This window comes from Sinohyriopsis cumingii, unplaced genomic scaffold, assembly GCF_028554795.1.
Source record: "Sinohyriopsis cumingii isolate HCF-2022 unplaced genomic scaffold, ASM2855479v2 utg000695l, whole genome shotgun sequence".
Classification (NCBI taxonomy): Eukaryota; Metazoa; Mollusca; class Bivalvia; order Unionida; family Unionidae; genus Sinohyriopsis; species Sinohyriopsis cumingii.
The window spans coordinates 3,404,895-3,428,656 of NW_028315924.1; the positions used below are offsets into that span (position 1 = coordinate 3,404,895).

The following is a 23,762-nucleotide window of genomic DNA, read 5'->3' on the forward strand; positions in this document are numbered from 1 at the left end:
CAGATCCTATGCAATCTACAGGCACTATAAATATCTTAAAATAAAATCCATACCCATGTGCAAAATTAGCATTGTAATTCTTTGTTTATTGATGATCACTACAATTTACAGTCATAAACAGAAATTACACACAAAGTAGGGGTATGTTGGAGTTTCTGAAGAATATCAGATATGGTTATAGTACTCCGACATTAAAGCAAATGGTCTTATCATGGATTTCTGGAAATTCTTTTTGACCAGTAGAGCATCAGGTCCTTTGTTCAAACAAATAACAGTTCCTTGCAAGAAAGCTTTCCTTTACAGTTACTAGTATTAAGTCTGTGCAAAATCCATTATAAAGGAGGCCCTGTTCTGATATAACATGCCATTCAAGAAATTACATGCAAGTCTCTGTTCACGGAGACCTTAAAGGTTAATCTAGACTTCCCATGAGGCATTGTAGATCAAATTCTCCATGAGTCCACCCTGTAAAATATGTACAAACAAAATCAGTTAAGAAACCTAGAAAACATAAGCAAGATTTGTTGTTTTGTTGGTTTAATAAATATAGCTGTTAATATAAAATTATCTAACACTTACATGTAGAAATTAGGATGAATAAGCTATTTGGAATTCTACTAAACATTAAATCCATAACAAGTGGATGATTTAGCTACAAGTTCTTAACTTCGCTGGCCCCAATTAGAATTTGAATTTTCATATACTTACAACTAGATTAGATATGTATGAACTGTTGCCAGGATTTACAAACATTGAAATTACTGTTATGTTTATATGCCAGGATTTACAAACATTGAGATTATTGTTATGTTTATATGCCAGGATTTACAAACATTGAGATTATTGTTATGTTTATATGCCTGGACTTACAAACAGTGGGATTACTGTTATGTTTATATGCCTGGACTTACAAACAGTGGGATTACTGTTATGTTTATATGCCAGGATTTACAAACATTGAGATTACTGTTATGTTTATATGCCAGGATTTACAAACATTGAGATTACTGTTATGTTTATATGCCAGGATTTACAAACATTGAGATTACTGTTATGTTTATATGCCAGGATTTACAAACATTGAGATTACTGTTATGTTTATAGGCCAGGATTTACAAACATTGAGATTACTGTTATGTTTATATGCCAGGATTTACAAACATTGAGATTACTGTTATATTTATAGGCCATGATTTACGAACACTGATATTAATGTTATGTTTATATGCCAGGATTTACAAACATTGAGATTACTGTTATGTTTATATGCCAGGATTTACAAACATTGAGATTACTGTTATGTTTATATGCCAGGATTTACAAACATTGAGATTGCTGTTATGTTTATATGCCAGGATTTACAAACATTGAGATTACTGTTATGTTTATATGCCAGGATTTACAAACATTGAGATTACGTTTATGTTTATATGCCAGGATTTACAAACATTGAGATTACTGTTATGTTTATATGCCAGGATTTACAAACATTGAGATTACTGTTATGTTTATATGCCAGGATTTACAAACATTGAGATTACTGTTATGTTTATATGCCAGGATTTACAAACATTGAGATTACTGTTATATTTATAGGCCAGGATTTACAAACATTGAGATTAATGTTATGATTATATTTGCAGTACAAAGTACTGATGAAAGTATTATGAATCCAGTTCCTGCAATTGCTGGAGGTGTAAGTGCTGGACTTGTCGTCATATTAATTGTGACCATAGTAATATTTCTTTGGAAAAGAAATCGACATCCACAGGTGACAGAACAAGGTAAGAAGTGTTGTGATGAATAGCAAATATAGTTTTAAAAGAAGTTGAGGAAAGTAAACAGAAAGTTTTTTAATTACCATTTTTTAATATTTAAAATTATTTAAGTGCTAACCTTTCAGTTTTGTCGCTCAAAGAATCCCAAATTTGAACTTACTTTTACTTTCTTTTTTATAAGCTGGGACTGAATCTAAGCAGAATAAATTTAATCCCATGGAAGAGGTTAGTTTATACTAAGGTCTAAAACACAGCCCAGCACTGTTTGCCTTTTAATGTGTCTTTTATAAGCCTCAAAAATTGTTATGACTTTAGTTTTCTGGTTCTATATCCACATACCAGAGAACATAAGGTAGTCATTGATGCTCATTCATTGCATCAAAAAATTGCAGCTCAACTGTATCAAAACAGTATGTCATAACTAAATTAAAATGTTCAGGGATGCACTTAGATACATTTTCCATATAATAATATGAAAATGGAATTTATAAAAAATATAAAAAATAATAAAATCTAGATTTAGTATGTAAAAGTATGTGCAGCAAGGTATTTTAAAACAGAATTACAACCATGATATACAGCAAAGTGTTTTAATGCCAAATTACCACCATGACAATATGGCAATTTTTACAAACATGATATATGGCAAAGTGTTTAACACTTAATTACAACATGCTATATGGCACAGTGTTTTAATACTTAATTACCACCATGATATATGGCAATTATTACAGCCATGATATGTGGCATAGTGTTTCAATGCCTAATTACAACCATGATATATGGCAATTATTATAAACATGATATATGGCAAAGTGTTTTAATGCCGAATTACCACCATGATATAAGACAGTTGTTACAACCATGATATATGGCACAGTGTTTTAATGCCTAATTACCACAATGATATATGGCAGGGTGTTTTAATGCCTAATTACCACCATGATATATGGCAGTTATTACAACCATGATATATGGCAAAGTGTTTAACACTTAATTACAACATGATATATGGCACAGTGTATTAATACTTAATTACCACCATGATATATGGCAATTATTACAGCCATGATATGTGGCATAGTGTTTTAATGCCTAATTACCACCATGATATATGGCAATCATTACAACCATGATATTTGGCACAGTGTTTTAATGCCTGATTACCACCATGACAATATGGCAATTATTACAACCATGATATATGGCAAAGTGTTTTAATGCCTAATTACCACCATGACAATATGGCAGTTATTACAACCATGATATATGGCAATTATTACAACAATGATATATGGCAGTGTTTAACATTTAATTACAACATGATATATGGCACAGTGTTTTAATGCCTAATTACCACTGTCGCAGAATAGAAACTGAGTGGGTTTTTGGACTAAATGAATAAGACAAACACAATGCGAGAAAGATGGAAATTTATGAAATAAATTAATAAAGAAAAAAATATATGATGTAAAAATATAATGATTCTCTCATGCTCTCAACATACAATTGACTCAAATCACTCTACACAACATTCACTCATTGAAAATAAACCAAAAATATTAAATTAATATGAAGTACAGATCCAAGAAACTTCATGGACTGCAAATACGTTTCAAACAGTATTCTACACTACAAGAGAGATTCACATAATCTCAAATATGAACTTCTATTAAGATTCAAAATAATCTTATGAACACAACTAAGATTCAAAATAATCTTATGAACATAAAAATGCAATTGGAACAATAATTGAACCACACGTATGCTTCTAGACGCCTTGTACAGTCGCACGATTCCTTGGGTTGGCCCACACTCTTATCGGCTGCTAGCACCCGTTATGGATCCACCACATGTACAGTATGTATACACATGTATAGACAGCATACAGCACCCTTTTGAATTTGCTACGTCTACGTCCATGGCACAGACATACGTACATACATACATACGTATCAACAGCACGCAGCCTTAAATACTCTGGAAACCCCATACATCTCTAAAAACTTTAGAAAGCTTCAGACAGCTCTAGACATTTCTAGTAAACTCTAGTCAGCTCTAGTCTTAGTCACAGTCACAATCACAGCGACAGTTACAATCAGCTACAATGAAACCAAACTTGTCATAATAATAGTTTCTGTAAAATCTCTAGATATATGCTAATACATTAACCTCTAATAGTGATTTGTAATTCAAAGTTCACATCTATGTTGTAATAAATCCATTATTACGCGATAAGACATTACAAACTGAATAAGCTTCGCATATCAAATGAAATGTAAATTTAACACTTACCCCTATGGATGGAGAGCAACGGAGAGCGTACACTCCTTGACATGATCCAAAATGACCAGTGTCAGTTTTAGAAATTGATCTTACTTAAATCCATATGAGAGCGAGCAAAAGTCAGGGTAAAACACCCATGCATATCATGTTATTAATGTTCCTTCATCACAAGTAATTTCTGGCAAGTTACATGTTAATACAGTCACTTACCTGAAAAAACACATATTCACCCTAGGTAACGTTGTACGCATGTACAACGAGAAATAGTCAGATAGTTCTAAGGCAAAACCAAGTTATTTTTATTTTACCTAATTCTTTGACAACCACCATGATATATGGCAATTATTACAACCGTGATATATGGCAATTATTACAACCGTGATATATGGCAAATTGTTTAACACTTAATTGCAACATGATATATGGCAGTGTTTTAATACTTAATTACAACCATGATACACCACTCCCTCGATAACTCACGCCCTGATAACTTGCAAACCCGCATATAATGCAGTGTCAGGCATGGATCCCATTTGTTAAACCCAAAAATACCCCAAAAAATGTATCCCTATTTGTTGAACTTGAAGAAAATCAAAATCACAATTGGTAATGGAAACTTTGATGTATCGCTCGTTTAATCGTTGAAAACGGTAGATAGGACCTGGAAATTTTAATCAACACTATGAAACATCAAATATAAAAATTAATGATATGTAAGGAAATTTCGATCAATGAAAATGTCACTTATGCCGAGTGGAGGTAGTACTTTAATAAATAAATACAAATTGAATAATTTTTTTATCAGTTGAAATTTGTGTTCTAGTTCCATCTTTTAGTTCCTTTTAAGTGTAATCATCATAAGTGCAATGTGTCGTCTTGTAATTAAATGTAAAATGTGTCAATCTACCGTAACAGCTATGTCCGTGAGCATTTCTCTGAGAACCTAATCAATTGCCAACCGTGTTTTGATAACTGACTTGTGGAATTATTTGTTGTATTGTTGCACTAAATTAAAAGCTGGCCTCTTTTATATTATCACATTAATTATGTCTTTTGAATAAGAAAGGAGGTGGAATAAAAGAAAGTTAAAAGCAAAAAACTCAAACTAACTTAAAATCTAGCAGCCTCGGTCATATGTTGGGTGAACTCACTTCATTTGATCAATCGAACACTGTAATAAACATTATTGTGTATGTAACAGAAACTACCTTAAATTAACCGACTCTTTCATAACTGTGATCAAAGATAACAAGGCAGCAAAGCGAAATGAATACTTTGTAAAATAAAGAGCTTGATTTGACAGATACGGACCATTGTGGGCAAGTGAGTTTCAGAGAATTCTTGAACTTTCATTAGAGATATCTTCAGGGATGATAAGAAGTTTCATTAATAATTCCAATGAAATCACGACATTAACAGTGTACTAATTGAACAATAAAAATTGAGTTTCGATGTTGATGTGTCACAAAATAAATGTCGCGTGTTTTTGAAGAAGAAAAAAAGGAATCTTATTTGGTGGTGTATCAACAATTAGCCTAGTTCCCAAATTGTGGACTACTGGTTTGGCAAGATATCATTAAATATCAGTACGGGAACCAGACTCATCAAGAAAACAAAAAGCAGTAACGTAATATGCAGATTTTTCGCGTACACATGATGGTTGTTCAAACCAGTTGGAATGATCTTTCATATGTTGGATATTTTGAGGGAAAAAAAATGTTATTTAAACAGAATAACGAACAACTTCATTAGAAAAAGTGCATTATTACAAATTATTATTGACGTTATTGTAAAATGAGGATTTTGTCATTAAACAGCCCAGTTCCCTAACACTGCCCCCCACCAACCGGTTTTCTAAATGTCAAAACGATTTTTTTTCTCAATTTTTGGAGGTCCCTCAGTAACTCGCGCCTCGCTTATAGTGTGGTCTATGTTTGTGGACCCCATTGTGCGTGAGTTATCGAGGGAGAGGTGTATATAGGAAAGTGTTTTAACACTTAATTCAAATCACGATAAGCAAAGCTAGCACTTTCTGTACAAACTATTCCTTTTTTTTCAGTTATCACATTGGAAAACAACAGAAATGCCAGTTTACGGTAAATTTAGTTGATATGTAGAGTGAATAAAACTCAAGAATATTTACATATGTATACTTTGCTGTATGGGCAGTTTTATAAAAATAGGAAATCTAAAATATTAACAACTATTAAGGACGTTTATTTTGTTTTATTTCATTGCTTCTTAGTCCCAGATGAAATAACAGTCGAGAGGAACAATTGCTGACAAGACAACAGTAATCAGTTGCTAAACAAAACATTTTTTAATGCAGCAAACAGTTAAGATTAAATGAAAATGTTCACTTATGTTTTGTTTTTAAGTTAAAATTGAGAAATTTTGGATATATATATGATAATATTTCCTTTTCTACTTTAAGACCAACAGATGGTGATTTATATGAAAAATTGAACTCCAATGCAAACAGTGATATCCAGATGTATAGCTCACTGAACTTACAAACACCATCCGAAGGTATCCTCAGTTTAGATCAATTTTATTAAACTATACTGTCTACAGGCTAAAGATACTATTACGTCATAATTATTGATTGCCAAAATTTTCTAGGATTGTCTTTTATATCTTAGCATTTGACTCACATCCAGCATGGTTTATTTAATGATATATAAATAAATAAATGTGTTAGTCACTTTTTGTGAGTCCTAAAGATTGTCAGTCAGATGCTTGTTTTCTTATCTTAAAGTGATCATTTTGATAGGAAGTAATCACAAGACATCATTTTTGTAAACCATTTTGATCAGAAATAATCTCAAAGCATGACCCAATGTATCTTTGAAAACCATTATGATTGGAAGTAATCCCAAAGCATGACCCAATGTGTTTCTGAAAACCATTTTGATGGGAAGTAATTCCAAAGCATGACCCAATGTGTCTCTGAAAACCATTTTGATAGGAAGTAATCCCAAAGCATCACCCAATGTATCTTTGAAAACCATTTTGATTGCAACTAATAAAAAAGCATGAACCCAGTGTGTTTCTGAAAACCATTTTGATGGGAAATAATCCCAAAGCATGACCCAATGTGTTTCCGAAAACCATTTTGATGGGAAGTAATCCCAAAGCATCAACCTATGTATCTTTGAAAACCATTTTGATTGGAACTAATCGAAAAGCATGACCCAATGTGTTTTAGAAAACCATTTTCATGTGCAGAGGATTATTGTTGGGATGTGCCATCAAACAAGCCTATCCCAAATTGTATTTCTAGTGATCCTGTCCTTATCGTGAATTTACAAACTTTGTATATGACCCTTAAATAGATTGAGCAAGTTAATTACATGACCCTTCAATTGAGTGACCAAATTAATTACATGACACGTAAATAGACTGACCAAGTTAATTACATGACCCGTAAATAGACTGACCAAGTTAATTACATGACCCTTCAATTGAGTGACCAGATTAATTACATGACACGTAAATAGACTGACCAAGTTAATTACATGACCCGTAAATAGACTGACCAAGTTAATTACATGACCCTTCAATTGAGTGACCAAATTAATTACATGACATGTAAATAGACTGACCAAGTTAATTACATGACCCGTAAATAGACTGACCAAGTTAATTACATGACCCTTCAATTGAGTGACCAGATTAATTACATGACACGTAAATAGACTGACCAAGTTAATTACATGACCCGTAAATAGACTGACCAAGTTAATTACATGACCCTTCAATTGAGTGACCAAATTAATTACATGACACGTAAATAGACTGACCAAGTTAATTACATGACCCGTAAATAGACTGACCAAGTTAATTACATGACCCTTCAATTGAGTGACCAGATTAATTACATGACACGTAAATAGACTGACCAAGTTAATTACATGACCCGTAAATAGACTGACCAAGTTAATTACATGACCCTTCAATTGAGTGACCAAATTAATTACATGACACGTAAATAGACTGACCAAGTTAATTACATGACCCGTAAATAGACTGACCAAGTTAATTACATGACCCTTCAATTGAGTGACCAGATTAATTACATGACACGTAAATAGACTGACCAAGTTAATTACATGACCCGTAAATAGACTGACCAAGTTAATTACATGACCCTTCAATTGAGTGACCAGATTAATTACATGACACTTAAATACGCTTACATAGTAAATTCTATTTAGTGCTTGAATTTATACTGATCCAGGCAGATTTGAATTTTAACAGATCTCACAATAAATCATGTATCTTATTTAATACATTTTTGAAATGAGATGCTATAATTGTTTCTTATTATTTTTTATTTATTTATAACCATTATTATTAAGATAAATAATTTTGTGGTGCACTTATGGGTGTCATGTGAATATGTCAAAACATACATAAGAAAATAGTTTTGTTACCAGATTTTGGGGGTATGTTGGAGTTTCTGAAGAATATCAGATACGGTTATAGTACTCCAACATTATAAGAAATGGTCTTATCATGGATTCCTGGAAATTCTTTTTGACCAGTAGAACATCAGGTACTTTGTTCAAATGAATAACAGTTCCTTGCAAGAAAACTTTCCTTTACAGTTACTAGTATTAAGTCTGTGTAAAGCCCATTATAAAGGAGGCCCTGTTCTGACATTAGATGCCCTTCAAGAAATTACATGCAGGTCTCTGTTCATGGAGACCTTTAAGGTTAATAGAGACTTCCCATTATGCACTGTAGATCATCATGCATGAGAACAGCCTGCTGGACATGTACAAGCAAATCAGTGAAGAAGCCTAGAAACCTAGAAAACATAAGTGACATAGGCTGTTTTGTTGGTTTAATAAGAAAAGCTGTTGATATAAAATTATGTAACACTTACATATAGCAATTAGGATGAATATGCTGTTTGGAATGATACTATATGTTAAATCCATAACAACATGGATGATTTAACTACAATTTCTTAACTCCGCTGGCCCCAATTAGAATTTGAATTTTCATATACTTACAACTAGATTAGATAGGTATGAACTCTTGCCAGGATTTACAAACATTGAGATTACTGTTATGTTTATATGCCAGGATTTACAAACGTTGAAATTACTGTTATGTTTATATGCCAGGATTTACAAACAAACATTGAGATTATTGTTATGTTTATATGCCAGGATTTACAAACAGTGAGATTACTGTTATGTTTATATGCCTGGACTTACAAACAGTGAGATTACTGTTATGTTTATATTTTGTGCCAGGATTTTGCAACCATTGAGATTACTATTATGTTTATATGTCAGGATTTACAACTGTATTAAAAAAAAGTATATCATAATAAATTAAACTATTCAGGGATACATTTCTAATACATGTTCCATATACTAATATGAAAATAGATATTTATAAAAATATACAAATCTAGTTTTAGCATCCAAAAGTATGTGCAGCAATGTGTTTTAACACAGAATTACAATCATTATAATAATAATAATGAGGACTTTGTATCGCACCTAATCTTAAGAAGCTCTAAGTGCTTTGCAACTTTAGACAACACCTATAAGATAAGAAACAATAATATTATTACAAAAACAAACAACATGAAATTAGAAAAACATTTAAAAAAATAAGAAACCATGCTGAGAATATTTCAGATAGGAAACATTATTAGGTCTTTAAGTTTGTTCTTGCTGTTGAAATAAATATATACAACAAAGTGTTTTAATACTTAATTACAACTAGGATATACAACAGTTATTATAACCATGATATACAGCAAAGTGTTTTAACACTTAATTCAAATCATGATAAGCTAAGTTAGCACTTCCTCTACAAACTATTCCTTTTTTTCAGTTATCACATTGGAAAACAACAGAAATACCAATGTAAGGTAAATGCAGTTGATATGAAGAGTGAATATAGTCCCGTATATTACATTTACATATATATACTTTGCTCCACAGACAGTTTTATAAAACTAAAAGATGTTAAAACACAAAGCAACTACTAAGGATGTTTATTTTGTTTTATTTCGTTGCTTGTTAGTTCCAGATGAAATAACGGTCTATGGGAATATTTGTTGACAAGAAAACAGTAATCATTTTCTAAACGTGACTATGTTAATGCAGAAAATGGTTAAAATTAAATGAAAATGTACACTTTTGCTTTGAACAGTTAAATTTTACAATATTTGGATATGATATATGACAATATTTCAATTTCTACTTTAAGGCCAACAGATGGTGATTTATATGAAAAATTGAACTCCAATGCAAACAGTGATGTCCAGATGTATAACTCACTGAACATACAAACACCATCCAAAGGTAGCCTCAGTTTAGATCAATTTTATGAAAGTATATTTCATTTGATTCACATTTAACATGTTTTATTAATTATATATAAATAAATAAATGTGTTAATCCTTTATTAAGATTGTCGATCATACACTTGTTTTCTTCTCTTAATGTGATCATTTTAATGGGAAGTAATCCCAAATCATCATCCAATGTTGTTTTTGAAACCATGTATAGAGGATTATTTTTGGGAAGTGCCATCAAACAAGCCAATCCCAGTTTATATTTATTGTGATCTTGTCCATGTCTTGAATTTGCAGATCTTTTACATGACCCTTAAATAGAGTGACAGTAAATTACATGACCCTTAAATGGACTGACAGAGTAAATTACATGACCCTTAAATAGACTAACCAGGTTAATTACATGACCCTTAAATAGACTGACAGAATGCATCACTTGTCCCTTAAAAAGACTGACAGATTATATCACTTGTCCCTTAAATAGACTGACCAAGTTAATTACATGAATAGACTGACAAAATTAATTACATGACCCTTAAATAGACTGACATAATACATCACTTGTCCCTGTAATAGTCTGACCAGATTAATTACATGACCCTTAAATAGACTGACAGAATGACAGAATGCATCACTTGTCCCTTAAATAGACTGACAGAATACATCACTTGTCCCTTAAATAGACTGACCAAGTTAATTACATGAATAGACTGACCAAGTTAAATACATGACCCTTAAATAGACTGACAGAATAAATCACTTGTCCCTTAAATAGACTGGCAGAGTTAATTACATGATCCTTGAATAAACTTACATAGTAAATTATATTTAGTACTTAAATTTATACTGAATCAGGCAGATTTGAACTTTAACAGATCTCACAACAAACAATCTGTTTTCTTTTATACATTTTCAAAATGAGATGCTATGATAGTTTCTTTTTAATTATTTATTATCATTAACATGCATTGTATTTATGTAAAGCATTTTGTAATTTGTTTTCCTTTTTTAAGTATGTCTCTAAGCATTTTCAGTTATTTACAGATCACCAAAAATATTATGAAAATACATGACTACAAGCCACATACTGCTGATCCTTACCAGGACCATTCAGGACTACAAGCCACACACACAACTGATCCTTTCCAGTACCATTCAGGACTGCAAGCCACACACTTCTGATCCTTACCAGTACCATTCAAGATTACAATGTAATTATTTCTGACAGAGGATCTAGACTACATTGTAATTATTTCTGACTGATAGAGGATCTAGATGACATTTTAATTATTTCTAACTGATAAAGGATGTAGATTGCATTGTAATTATTTCTGACTGATAGAGGATGTAGACTACATTGTAATTTTTTCTAACTGACAGAGGATCTAGAATACATTGTAATTATTTCTAACTGCTAGAGGATCTAGATTGCATTGTAATTATTTCTAATTGCTAGAGGATCTAGATTGCATTGTAATTTGTTGTAACTGAAAGAGGATCTAAATTAAATTGTAATTATTTCTAACTGATAGAGGACCTAGACTACATGGTAATTATTTCTGACTGATAGAGGATCTAGACTACATTGTAATTATTTCTAACTGATAGAGGATCAAGATTACATGGTAATTATTTTTAACTAATAGGGGGTCTGGAATACATTTTAAATATTTCCGACTGATAGAGGATCTGGATTACATTATAATTATTTCTGACTGATAGAGTATACATTGTAATTATTTCTTACTGATAGAAGATCTAGACTACATTGTAATTATTTCTGACTGATAGAGTATACATTGTAATTATTTCTGACTGATAGAGTATACATTGTAATTATTTCTGACTGATAGAGTATACATTGTAATTATTTCTGACTGATAGAGTATACATTGTAATTATTTCTGTAATTATTTCTGACTGATAGAGTATACATTGTAATTATTTCTGACTGATAGAGGATCCAGATTACATTGTAATTATTTCTAATTGATACATAACATTATGGCAGTTCTTATAATACCATGTTTAAAACATAATTCATATCAGAGTACAAAGAATTAAATGTAAATTTATTTTGTTATTTTGAATTATGGTGTACAAAGCATGTTGGGTTTTTGAACCAAACAAGGTCTTTGTGATGCATGATCCTCAGCAATATAACAGTGTAAAAAAATAAATAATTTTTTTTTTATATTTGTCTCTGAACCTAATTGCCATATATCTGCATTCCCACAAAAAAACTTAACCAGTAAACACCTGGCATCCCTGTACCATATATATAAACTTTAATTACAGTGATTAAATTAAAAAGAAGGAATACAAAAATATACCATGCAGTACATGTGACCCTAAGGCACTAATTCAGAATAAATATTTTATATAGTAAACAGTGTTACATGCCTTACAAGTTGACCCTAAGGAAATAGGGATGGATATAAAACATGGGAAAAACAGCTGTCACATGTATGGTAACTTGTGATTGGTGTTTTAAACTATTAAAATGAAGTCATAGGCATCGATAGTAGGACATTATTTATTAGCCACTCAATTGCTTGTGTTTACATACACACTCTCTCGAACATGGTTCCTTTAAAGTATGTCCAAAGGGCAGACCTTTTCACAAGATAAATGCAATGATAAGGATTAACTGTTAATTAGTCACACTGGCTTTATTGCTTGTGTCCGTAATTCTAACCTTTAGCTATTGTGTAGTTTAGTCACAGCTGATGAGAATAGGAAAAGGGGCAGTGTCCTGGGGGAAAGTAAGGCATGTCACATGGAGAAACAGAATGTCCCATGAGCTTGTACATTGGGGCAAGAGGGTGGGGACACTAGTCCCCTCCCTCGATTTCACCTTAAATATGTTTAGGCCTATATCTGTAAAATGTAATGGCTGACAACCATATGTTTGCCCCATACACTCCCAGAAAAGTTTCTGAGGGTGCTCCTGGCACATCCTTGGAAAATTTCACACATATTGGACTAGGAAGATTAGTCAATATTTAATGAAACCAGTGCTTAAAAAATGCTGCATAAAAACCTCCCTATTTTAGGTCCCAATCTCTGTATGTTTTTATTCAGTTTCCCCATTTGGCTTTTGAAAAGTTAACAGGTATTGTGTTATGTCTATAAGACAGTGTATATTTCATTTTTATTTGTTGGAGAGAGAGAGAGGTTATCAAGTGTTGTGTATATCTTTTATTGTAAATCCTGGTACATGATTTTATCTAATTTTTATAATTCTTATTCATTGCTGTAATGTACACAGAATGTCTTTACTTCAGTCTGGCCGATGTGACTTGAGTACAATATTGCAGAGGATTTATAAATAGATGTTTACATATGTGTTGACAGTTAATAATAATAATCTTAATAATACGATTTAAAATGGCGCTTATGTCATAGTTTCTCAGTGACTGATGGGATATTGATGTTTCCGGAATAATTATGTGGCTTCCCATCAGTTGTGCTAGATCATGTGAACATGATTAATTCGATGATAAATCAGTAGTGTATACTGTTAGGTGGGGTCTAAGCAAATTAAGCAATCAGATTCATTCCGATTTTTGGAGTCATTCACTTATTGTGTTCCTCAACCTTGTCCAATGGGGCCAGGCCAGTAACTCTTCCTGTTGCTGTGACACTCTTCTGACCATGTCACATGTTGTGAACAACTGTCCACTGACAAAGTTCCCCAGTGGACTGCAGGCTTTGCACCTTGCTGATGGTGATGTTGTTAAAGGGCTGAGCATGCATTTCACATGATAATGTTAGGCATGTTCAGTGGAAATAGAAAGTGCTTATTATTTGGACTATAATATTATTCTGGAACTGTTATAAATTGTTTGAATGAAATCTGGACAATGCCATCTTGACAATGTCATGGTTCTTGGAGGACCAGTACATTTCTGGTATTGGAACTTACAAGGAAGTTTTCTTTCATTTAGGACTTTCATAAACATTTGTAAGGACTAGTTTGGATTGACTTCATAATACTGTAAGTCCCTCTCACATTTTTCATTTATAACTTTGATAATTAAACTGTTTCTTAAGTTTTATAAAACTTGTTGGTTTTCCTTCATTTCTATTACTTAAGTTTGCGACCATCGAGTCGTAACACATGATGACTGTGGTCTTCTTATTTACATTCATACATTGTCAATTAACACCTTAATAAATAGCTCATTTTTCTTGTTGTCATGATATTCATTGTCACAAGAGGCTATTGGTAGGGATATGAGGCTACTAAATGGGCATTGAAAATGTTTCTGAAGAGGTCTTTTCGTAAACAGCAACTTTGATATCCTTAGTAAATGGCACTTGTAAATTGTTTATGGGCTGAAATCAAGGACTTTATTGTAACATTTAGTGTCTGTATAATGACATTTAAGGCTGATTTGGGGTTGTTCTTGTTTTTGTTGTCATAGGGTTTAATGCCATTTTTCAGCTATAAAAGGTGGCCAGTATAAATGGTGGAGGAAGAACCCATTAAAACCCTGGAAAGAACCACTGACCCACAAGAAGCTACTAGCAAACTTTCTCACATACCCACATTGGCCAAACCTGACACTCTAACCTATGCAGACAGAGGTGAGATGGCAGTGATCCATAACAGTGAGCACTTTAGGCCGCTTGGGGCCCCTGATTTGATGTAAGAGGCCCACAAATGGAAAAAACATGATTATGAAATATGAATGGTAAATGCTTTTGACTGTCAGTACTTATATATTTATGTATATAAACCATGTCATGAACTATTCTGACTGTTAAATAGTTCTACAAATCTCCCAGCTCAAAACCCTCAAACCATTTATTGGCTTCATTTTGTGAGACTTTTCCAGTGGAACTTTTTTATACAGTAGTCCTGCTTGCTATTAATTGCAATGAAATTCCAGTAACTGGTTAATATCTCAAATCTTTGCTGTAGTACAGCAAACTCACTACAGGCTCAGGAACAGTCTAAATATGAAATGTGATTAGTTTGGTTAGCAGTATTTGGTACATTGACTTTACTTACTGCACATATGTCATTCAGCATAGTCATCTTTATGTATGGCAGTTTTGGCAGCTGCAGGAATGGACCATTGAGGGTTTACACTTGTCTTTTCTATACTTCCCAGCCCCCATATTTGGTGGTTAGTGCATGTAGGTGGCAGCAGAACAAAGGTCTCTTTGCAGCATTTTGAAAAATCTTAGTAATGAAGGCTTCTTTAACAAAAAAACAGTAAAAGCAGTTAAAAGTTATTATAGAATCTAATTTGCTGAGTCAATGATTTCTGCATCTATGATATAAATGTATAGTCCTTTATTGCATTGCTATATTAAAACAATAAGACTATTTGACCCATGGTCTGTAGTTTAACCAATGGTCTGTAGTTGGGCCAATGGTCTGTAGTTGGACCAATGGTCTGTAGTTCGACCAATGGTCTGTAGTTGGACCAATGGTCTGTAGTTGGACCAGTGGTCTCTAGTTTGAACATTGGTCTGTAGTTGGACCAATGGTCTATGGTTTCCACATTAGCATATACAGAGATATAATTTATACTGGAGTAGAAAACATAAACGGCTTTTAAACTCTTTTTAAAATATTGTCACATTGGCCAATCAGCAAAGAGCACACATTCATGATATTGTTTAGTGATTGTGTACTCTAAAAGTCATTGTCCAGTTAATATTGTTTAGGGATTATGTACTGTACAGGCCATTGTCCAGTTAGTGATATTGTTTATGGATTGTGTACTGTACAGGCCATTGTCCAGTTGTTAATAAACAGAAAATTGTAAGGAGTTGACGGTGTATGAAAATTTAAAGGTATGGAAAATTACATGAAATATGGCAGGTAACAAAATTTAATAATGTGCCACTAGAACAAATGATTTATTTTTCATTATTTTCCAAGACTTTACTTAAAAATTATATTGAAGACATGTAAAAACTATTTAAAAACAACCCCTGTAAATGTGAAGGAGAAAACACTTAATAGCTGACTTAATAGCATGTAATTAGTTTTTCAATGTGGGCCTCCAAGTTCCTAATTGTTTTTTGATGTACACACATGAAGAAATCATTATGGTTTAAGCCATCACTGTAATGGTCATGATTTGTGGAGCATGTAATTGTCTGACACTCTGGAGGGGTGTTAATGTTATTACCTGTCAAAGACTTTAGGAGCTGTTTCATGTTTGGTACTACATCTAGTTACTGGTGTAGATGTCAGCATACAACTGCCTTTAGCATGGGTATTCTCATCCTGTCCACATTTACAGATAATATCATCAAACCATGTGAAACAGTTCAGCCCCTGTATATGTAAGACGTTGTTTTATACAATGTAGCTGTCACAGTGTTTTTCTCTTGTGTTCTGCAGATAGTACCATTTTGAACACTTGAACTACATGAAGTCATGCAAGGTTCTGAATCCAATATTTGTTTTAAAACTCAAACTTTTGTGGATCTATATGCACAGTGACACTGTATTATGTTTGACCCTATGTATTTTATGTATTTACAATGTTGATATTGTATGTCATACAATATTATTGTTTATGATGCAATACACTTTAGATCACCAGGGTGCTGATTGATTACATGGTTTGCCATACTTTCAGTGATTGGTTGATCTGTATCACGTGGTCTCATGTGGAAGTTATAAATATGGTGTAACAAGATAACCAGGCTGGATTTTGGATTTATAACAGAACAGTTTTGATGGTGATACAAATACAATGTTCAATGATGAATTACGTGAATGAGAAAAGAATTGTTATCAATACGTGAATTTATAATAAGACAAATTAACACAATCTGCATGAACCTAATAATGCAACAAATGAAGATACAAATAAACACAGTACAAGGACTAAGATGAATGATTCACAGTAATTTCACACGACGAAAAGAAGGATGTGTTTTACTCAAATAGTAAAATATTATGTTCTTTTACTTACATAGTAAAATGTATTCACTCAAATAGTGAAAAATAAGGCATTTTACTCAGATAGTAAAATGGTGAAAACAAAAGGGACAGATATCATACAAAATATCTTTACACTTCCAAAACAGAGGGTATAACTAACCCCAAAATTAGCCCACTTACAAAGATTACATCCATGGAGTAACACAAAACACTCTGTCACATTCACACTTGGCTACCAGTCACACTTGTCAATCAAACAATCAGCATTTCAGGTAGTGTCGACCACCATTAGTCCTTAGCCTATGAAGCAATCAGCAATTCTGTCAGCAATGACGGATCACCTGTTACATGACAAGCAACACTCTGTTCCATCAGCTTTACAGCTGCTATTGTCAACTTCTATGGTGAGCTCCACTGCTGGTACCTCATTGACTCTGATCAACTGAAATTAAATCTAACACCGTGTACTATGCATGACATGGGCAGATACGCTAACACATAATGATGTTATATATGGTAAGCTATACAAATTACATTATCAGCATGACATTGCAAAGCAATAAAAGGGGCCCCGACTGGCCGAGTGGTCTAAAGCGCTCTCCGTTACGGATCACTGCCATCTCACCTCTGTCTGCATGGGATCGAGTCTCAGATTCGGCCAATGTGGGTATGTGAGAAAGCTTGCCAGTAGCTTCTCAAGGGTTGGTGGTTCTTTCTGGGGATTTCCTGGGTTCTTCCTCCACCATTAATACTGGCCGCCATGTATAGCCTATCTTGTGCTGAAAAATGGCATTAAACCATACAACAACAACAACAACAACAAAGCAATAAACAGGTTCACAAGTGAACCTACCTGTGTCCAACAAGAATCTTATGGTACTAAACATTTCTTAATAAAATGCAATCTTTTTGCTAATATAAATTTTTTGCTAAGTCACAAACAGGAATAGAAAACATTTGCATTATGCTACACAAGCCAGAGTAACATAGAAAATATACAAAAATAAACATGGTAGTACAATAGTTATACACAAAGAAATTAATAAATAAATCACATACCTCTGCAGCTGAAGATGTGCAAGTCCTTTAAGTAGGCTGCTCACTGAAAAGATGTTCCACAATGTGAAGATTTAGCCTTACGGTGAGGCATTAATACACAGACGATGCAGCCATACATCGTCTTCCCTGCCAGCAGACTGTATCTGAATGACATGAAACAAAGTTATGGACAATATTTACAGCTTTTGTTTATAACTTTCAATTCATTAAATATTGTTCATTTGTTCTTGACTCTCTGGTGATCATCTCTATACCCTCCCCTTCCTGGGACACACATACATTCAAACTTTTGATTCATCTTTCCTAACACAATACTCTCCCTTCTTAAATAAAAGTACATGTAGGTCCCTTAAGGACCAGTAGGGTTTTAAACTATTTAGCTTTGTGTGTGTTAGTTAGCACAAAGGTAATTTTTAAAGTAAATTATGCTTCTGTCAAAATGCTTATTTGATCACAGTAAGGTTTGGTAACAAGCACATCTGGGATATCTTAAGCAAGATTAAATCAAAAGACCTGTAGCCAAAAAGAATCTCCAGGAATTCAAGATGAGATTCTTTTTTAATTTTATCTGCTGAGTTTTGTTTTTGGTTTTTATTTTTAGTTGCAAGTATCATATTCTTCAAGAAGTATACCAGATTTTAAAATTACCTGCTGTGATGACTGTATTAAATGTCAAATTAACACCTTTTCATTTAGGACTAAGTAGAAATCATTAAAAGTCGAGATGTTGGTGATGGCCTTCATGGCAGCCATACTGGATGTACAAATGGCACCATTGTCATTAGGTATCAACCAGTTATCATAAGAATTCTTTTGGTGAAACCCCTGTGTTGATATGGCCATGCATTTGGAAAGAATAAAGATGACAATATTCTCCAGATAACCACCATGTTGATGGAATTGAGAGTCAGTTTGCATTATTTTAGACACTGTATGAACTCTTCTGATGAAAACCTCATGTCAAAATGACTTTCCGTTTAAGAGGCTTGGCCTTAATAAGGTTTTCAAGTTGGCCGTTATGACTGCCATAGTAAACGTCAGAAACAACAATATCATTTAGGACCAACATGACATTGTAGGAAGTCTTCTGAAAACGCCATGTTGATATGCCATTTTGATTTGGAGGAGTAATGCTACATGTATGTGGCATGATGCTCCAATGCTAGACATCACTATAAACTGCCACAATGCAGACATCGTAGGGATATGACTGACAAATTGTTAAAGCTACGTTAAAAATCAAAATCATACACATCACAGATTGTGTTTGTAAACGTTTATGACAATCATCCGAGTAGGTTAGTAAGAGTAACAATAACGAACCTGTCCTAATAGATGGACAAATAACAGACAATTGACAACATACCATCCTGCAAGCAACCCTGGTCGATGACCAGAAGTTCAGAACTCCAAAACAGGCCATTATCCTCCAAAATTAATGGTTTGACCCGTATGGTTGTTTTACAATCTGTATGATGTAATTCTCTTATTCATCCTTCTACTATGTATTGTACTAAAGTTGAACCTTTCATCTGACCCTAGCCAACTTGGAAACTAAAACAACAAGTGATTGACACCGATTTTAAGCTTGAAATACTGTAAACAAAGACTTTATAGGTATTAAATATTGTACTAGGAGTTCGGGACAAACTGAAAGCTAATATCCACACATTTTTTAATAGAAGGCACCATTGTACTGCACCTAGTCACTACTGTGAATGACGTTTTGAAGACAGATGTCAAACTTTAATTGAAATGTATTGTTTTCCTATAACCTTCCAACTACATTGACTACTGGGGCTGTGTTCACATTGGTCAGTCAGGCCATACCCCCTAACTTTCAGAATCCCAGCTGGACTCAAGCACAAATGCAATTTAGAGTGACCTACTTCGTGAGACACCATACATTTCAACAGCTAGCTATGCAGATATTTCAGGTCATATATTAATAGGTACTATACTATTGTTATGTATATCTATATTATGTGTTTCATGTTTTATTCATGATTGTAGATTGCGAGGGTCTTTTAGTATGCAGCACATTGCTTCAAGATAGCGGATGTCTACTTTAAGACTAGGTCATTTCATTTGGTAAAAATGTTATTGTGGCCTTTTGACCTTGGAAGTTTTAGTTTTTTTTGTTGACAATTGATGGCACAATATCATTTCATTTCCCCCACCCACTGGAAAACATTTGACCTAAGTTCTGATTGGTTAGCTGCTAAAGAACCTTACCTTGTTTACAGTTAGAATGATTATTTGAACCTCTTTCTGATTCTGAAACTGTGTCTTAGATTTTCTTATAAAGTATGCTTGCCTGGGACTTTAGTTATTCCTAGCATAAGCATCAGTCTTAATGGAGTCCAATAGTTGTATCCAATTCAGTTGAGGGATTTAACTTATTTCTATTATTCACAGACTCGGACTTTAGAATTTAGTAGCTTTTGAAATTACTGTGAATTCATTTAAAAACATTTTGGATTATATCATTGTGATATATCAAGACTATTGGCACATCATCACAATAGATTAAAAGTCATTTCGAATACCACTGGAATTCATTTGAAATACTCAAAGATTTTTTGCTTGTTATAGATCTTTTGGGACTAAATTATTTTTAATTTTTCACTTTGTATTCTAGGGAAGTAAATTATTTGTTGCATTTTACAGAATTTGTTGAGTCATTCGTTTATATTACTTAATTTAAGACCATAGGGTCGTAACACTATAGAGCCAAGTTTATCGAATTTTTCATAGTTTGTTTTGCTATAATTAGAATGCATGCTGGAAAAGTAAATCTTGAGTGCAAAGAACGCATTCAAGGGAGGTAACTTGTGTCACCTTAAAATAAATGCAAGCAAAGGAAATAGCTCTTGTCATTATAAAATATAATGCAAGCAAAATAGTTAACTCGTATACGCTGTCAATCATTTTGCCAAAATTCATTGCATAATCATTAATCATCTGCCATTATTTGTTTAAGTTCATTATATAATCTTTCATCATCTGCCCTTCATTGTCATACTCTTTATACAAACACAAATAAAAACAGCTCTAAATGGTAGCACAGTAGAACCTGTCTTGAAAGACCACCTATTTTGCCAAACAATTATGGTCTATCAAGAATTGTGGTCTCCCATAACATGTCACAATCCTATATAATCAATACATTTGTGCACCGAGAATGTGGTCACTCAAGACAGGTGGTCTCGCATAGCAGTGGTCTTTCAAGACAGGTTTTACTGTATAGTAAAAGGTGACTCCTAATGAGTTATTACCTGCGCAAAGTGTTTTCCGATACAAGAATGTGCAGACATTTCCTTGTGTAACACTCATTTAGACGTGTGCATCTCTTGATGATAACAACCATTGCGATTTCAGATTATATGTAAAAAGCGTTGTGTTCTGTAAGCGTCAATATCAACAAGTTTTGTAAACTTAATAAAGAATTTTATTATCAAAGTTATAAATGAAAATATGAGAGGAACTTACAGTATTATGAGGTGAGTCCAAAAAAAATTCTTATTAAGTACTATAAAAGTCCTAAATAAATGAAAAGTTTTCTATAAATTTCAAAACCAGAAATGTATTGGTTCGCCAAGAATCGTGAATCTGTAAAAATGGCGTTGTCCAGAACTCCTTCAAGTACTTCACAATAGTTCCAGAATAATATTATAATCCAAACAATGAGCACGTTCTATTTCCACTGAACAGTCCAAAACATATGTATTTCTTCTCGAATAATGCCCAAATACAACATACAACACGTCTGCAGACTTTCAACAATAACACAAGAAATAAGAACGAATCAAAATTCTATTATGACTATGCTCACAAGATACCCCTCGTGACAGATCATTTAATCCATTAACGAAATCTGCCTATTTCTGTGACCTGACCCAACCAATGGTAAGTTACTGAATTCTTTTAGAATCGTTCGAACCCCATCAGCCAATGAGATATTAAGCCAAAGTCGTCATCAACATATACCTAAGCATCTGTGTAATTTGTATGCTCTTTACATACTTGGGTCTCGTAGGCAAATTCTAACTTTAGATAAACAGAAACAAGTTTTACAACCATAAATAAAAATAATAATTAGATAAAATCATGTATCAGGAATTACAAATATACATTACATATATATATATATGTTGCAAGAGGACTTATGTCTTTCCTAGGCTAAATGGGAGTCCAAAATACGTTGGAGGCTTCCAATGACCTGTCCACAATTGTCTGAAGGTGAATCTCTTCATGGGCCATGAGGGCACAGTCATCCGCAAAGAGTGTTTCAGTGATGAGTCTTTCTTGCGTCTTGGTCTTTGCAGCTAGGTGACTGAGATCAAACACTGATCCATCCAGGCGATATCTAATGTATATACCAAGGTCAAGGTCACGGATGGCATGGAGCAGTACCTGTGTGAAGAAGCGGTTGAAGAGTACCGGAGCGAGTACACAGCCCTGTTTGACACAGATATGAGGAATTTCTCAGATGGTTCACCGTCTGAGAGAATCTCTCCCGTCATGTCATCGTGGAAGAGCCGGATGAGGTTCGTAAACTTCTGAGGACAACCAAGTTTTTTGAGTACGACCCACAGTGAATCTCTGCTGATTGTATCGAAAGCCTTTGTCTAGTCCACGAAGACGGAATACAGATTCATGTTCTGTTGAAGGCACTTTTCTTTTATTTGTCTCACTGCGAAGATCATGTTAACGGTAATGCGGTCTGGGCGAAAACCACACTAAGACTCGGGGAGGTTATCTTCTGACACTGCGACAATAAGCCTGTTGAGAATGATGCGAGCAAGTATTTTGCCAGCTATGGAGAGCAACGAGATGTCTCTGTAGTTACTGCTGTCCGTATGTGTGCCATTATTCTAACAGAGGGTCACAATTGATGCGTCGCGGAGGTCGTATGGCATCTCCTCTTCCGTCCAGATGCTGATTAGCACATCGTGGAATGCCTCCAGAGTCTGTTCACTGACAGCCTTGTACACCTCCACTGGGATACCATCCTTTCCAGGTGCCCTGCCACAGTTCATTTGTTTAATGGCCCTCCTCAACTCCTCTATCGTTGGCGGAACATCTAGTTGGTCGTGCTTGGCTGTTGGGGTATTTGGTCAAGAACAGATTAGCTGACCGATGAGGGCGGGTTTAAGAGATGACCAACGTGTTCTTTCCATCTGTCTTTAATGCCAGCCTTGTCCTTTATTAGTGTACTGTCATCTGCAACAAGCAAGTGTGCAGAGCCAGACTTTGAAGTGATGAAGATTGACCTAATGACATTGTAGAATTCTTTGGAGTTGTTAGTGTCGGCATAGCGTTGCACTTCATCAATGTTCCTTTTCCACCAATGGTCATGCATCTTGCGGATTTCTCTCTGAGCCTCAGCTTG

The 23,762-nt window shown here is 33.8% G+C and overlaps 1 protein-coding gene across 2 annotated transcripts in view; it reads left to right on the forward strand.

Annotated features, from left to right (window-relative positions):
* The window catches only part of LOC149773301 (uncharacterized), a 48,978-nt gene extending 34,511 nt beyond the window's left edge, over positions 1 to 14,467 (forward strand). The window contains exons 6-11 of one of the 2 annotated variants that reach the window (XM_089946496.1): positions 1,644 to 1,784; positions 6,124 to 6,160; positions 6,499 to 6,593; positions 9,924 to 9,960; positions 10,302 to 10,396; positions 11,424 to 14,467. In XM_089946496.1, coding sequence (XP_089802622.1) covers positions 1,644 to 1,784; positions 6,124 to 6,160; positions 6,499 to 6,593; positions 9,924 to 9,960; positions 10,302 to 10,396; positions 11,424 to 11,452 — 434 coding nt within the window. In that variant the 3' untranslated portion in view covers positions 11,453 to 14,467. The remainder of the gene's footprint in view (positions 1 to 1,643; positions 1,785 to 6,123; positions 6,161 to 6,498; positions 6,594 to 9,923; positions 9,961 to 10,301; positions 10,397 to 11,423) is intronic. The other variant, XM_089946495.1, reaches the window with a different exon arrangement.
* The last annotated feature ends 9,295 nt before the right edge of the window (positions 14,468 to 23,762 follow it).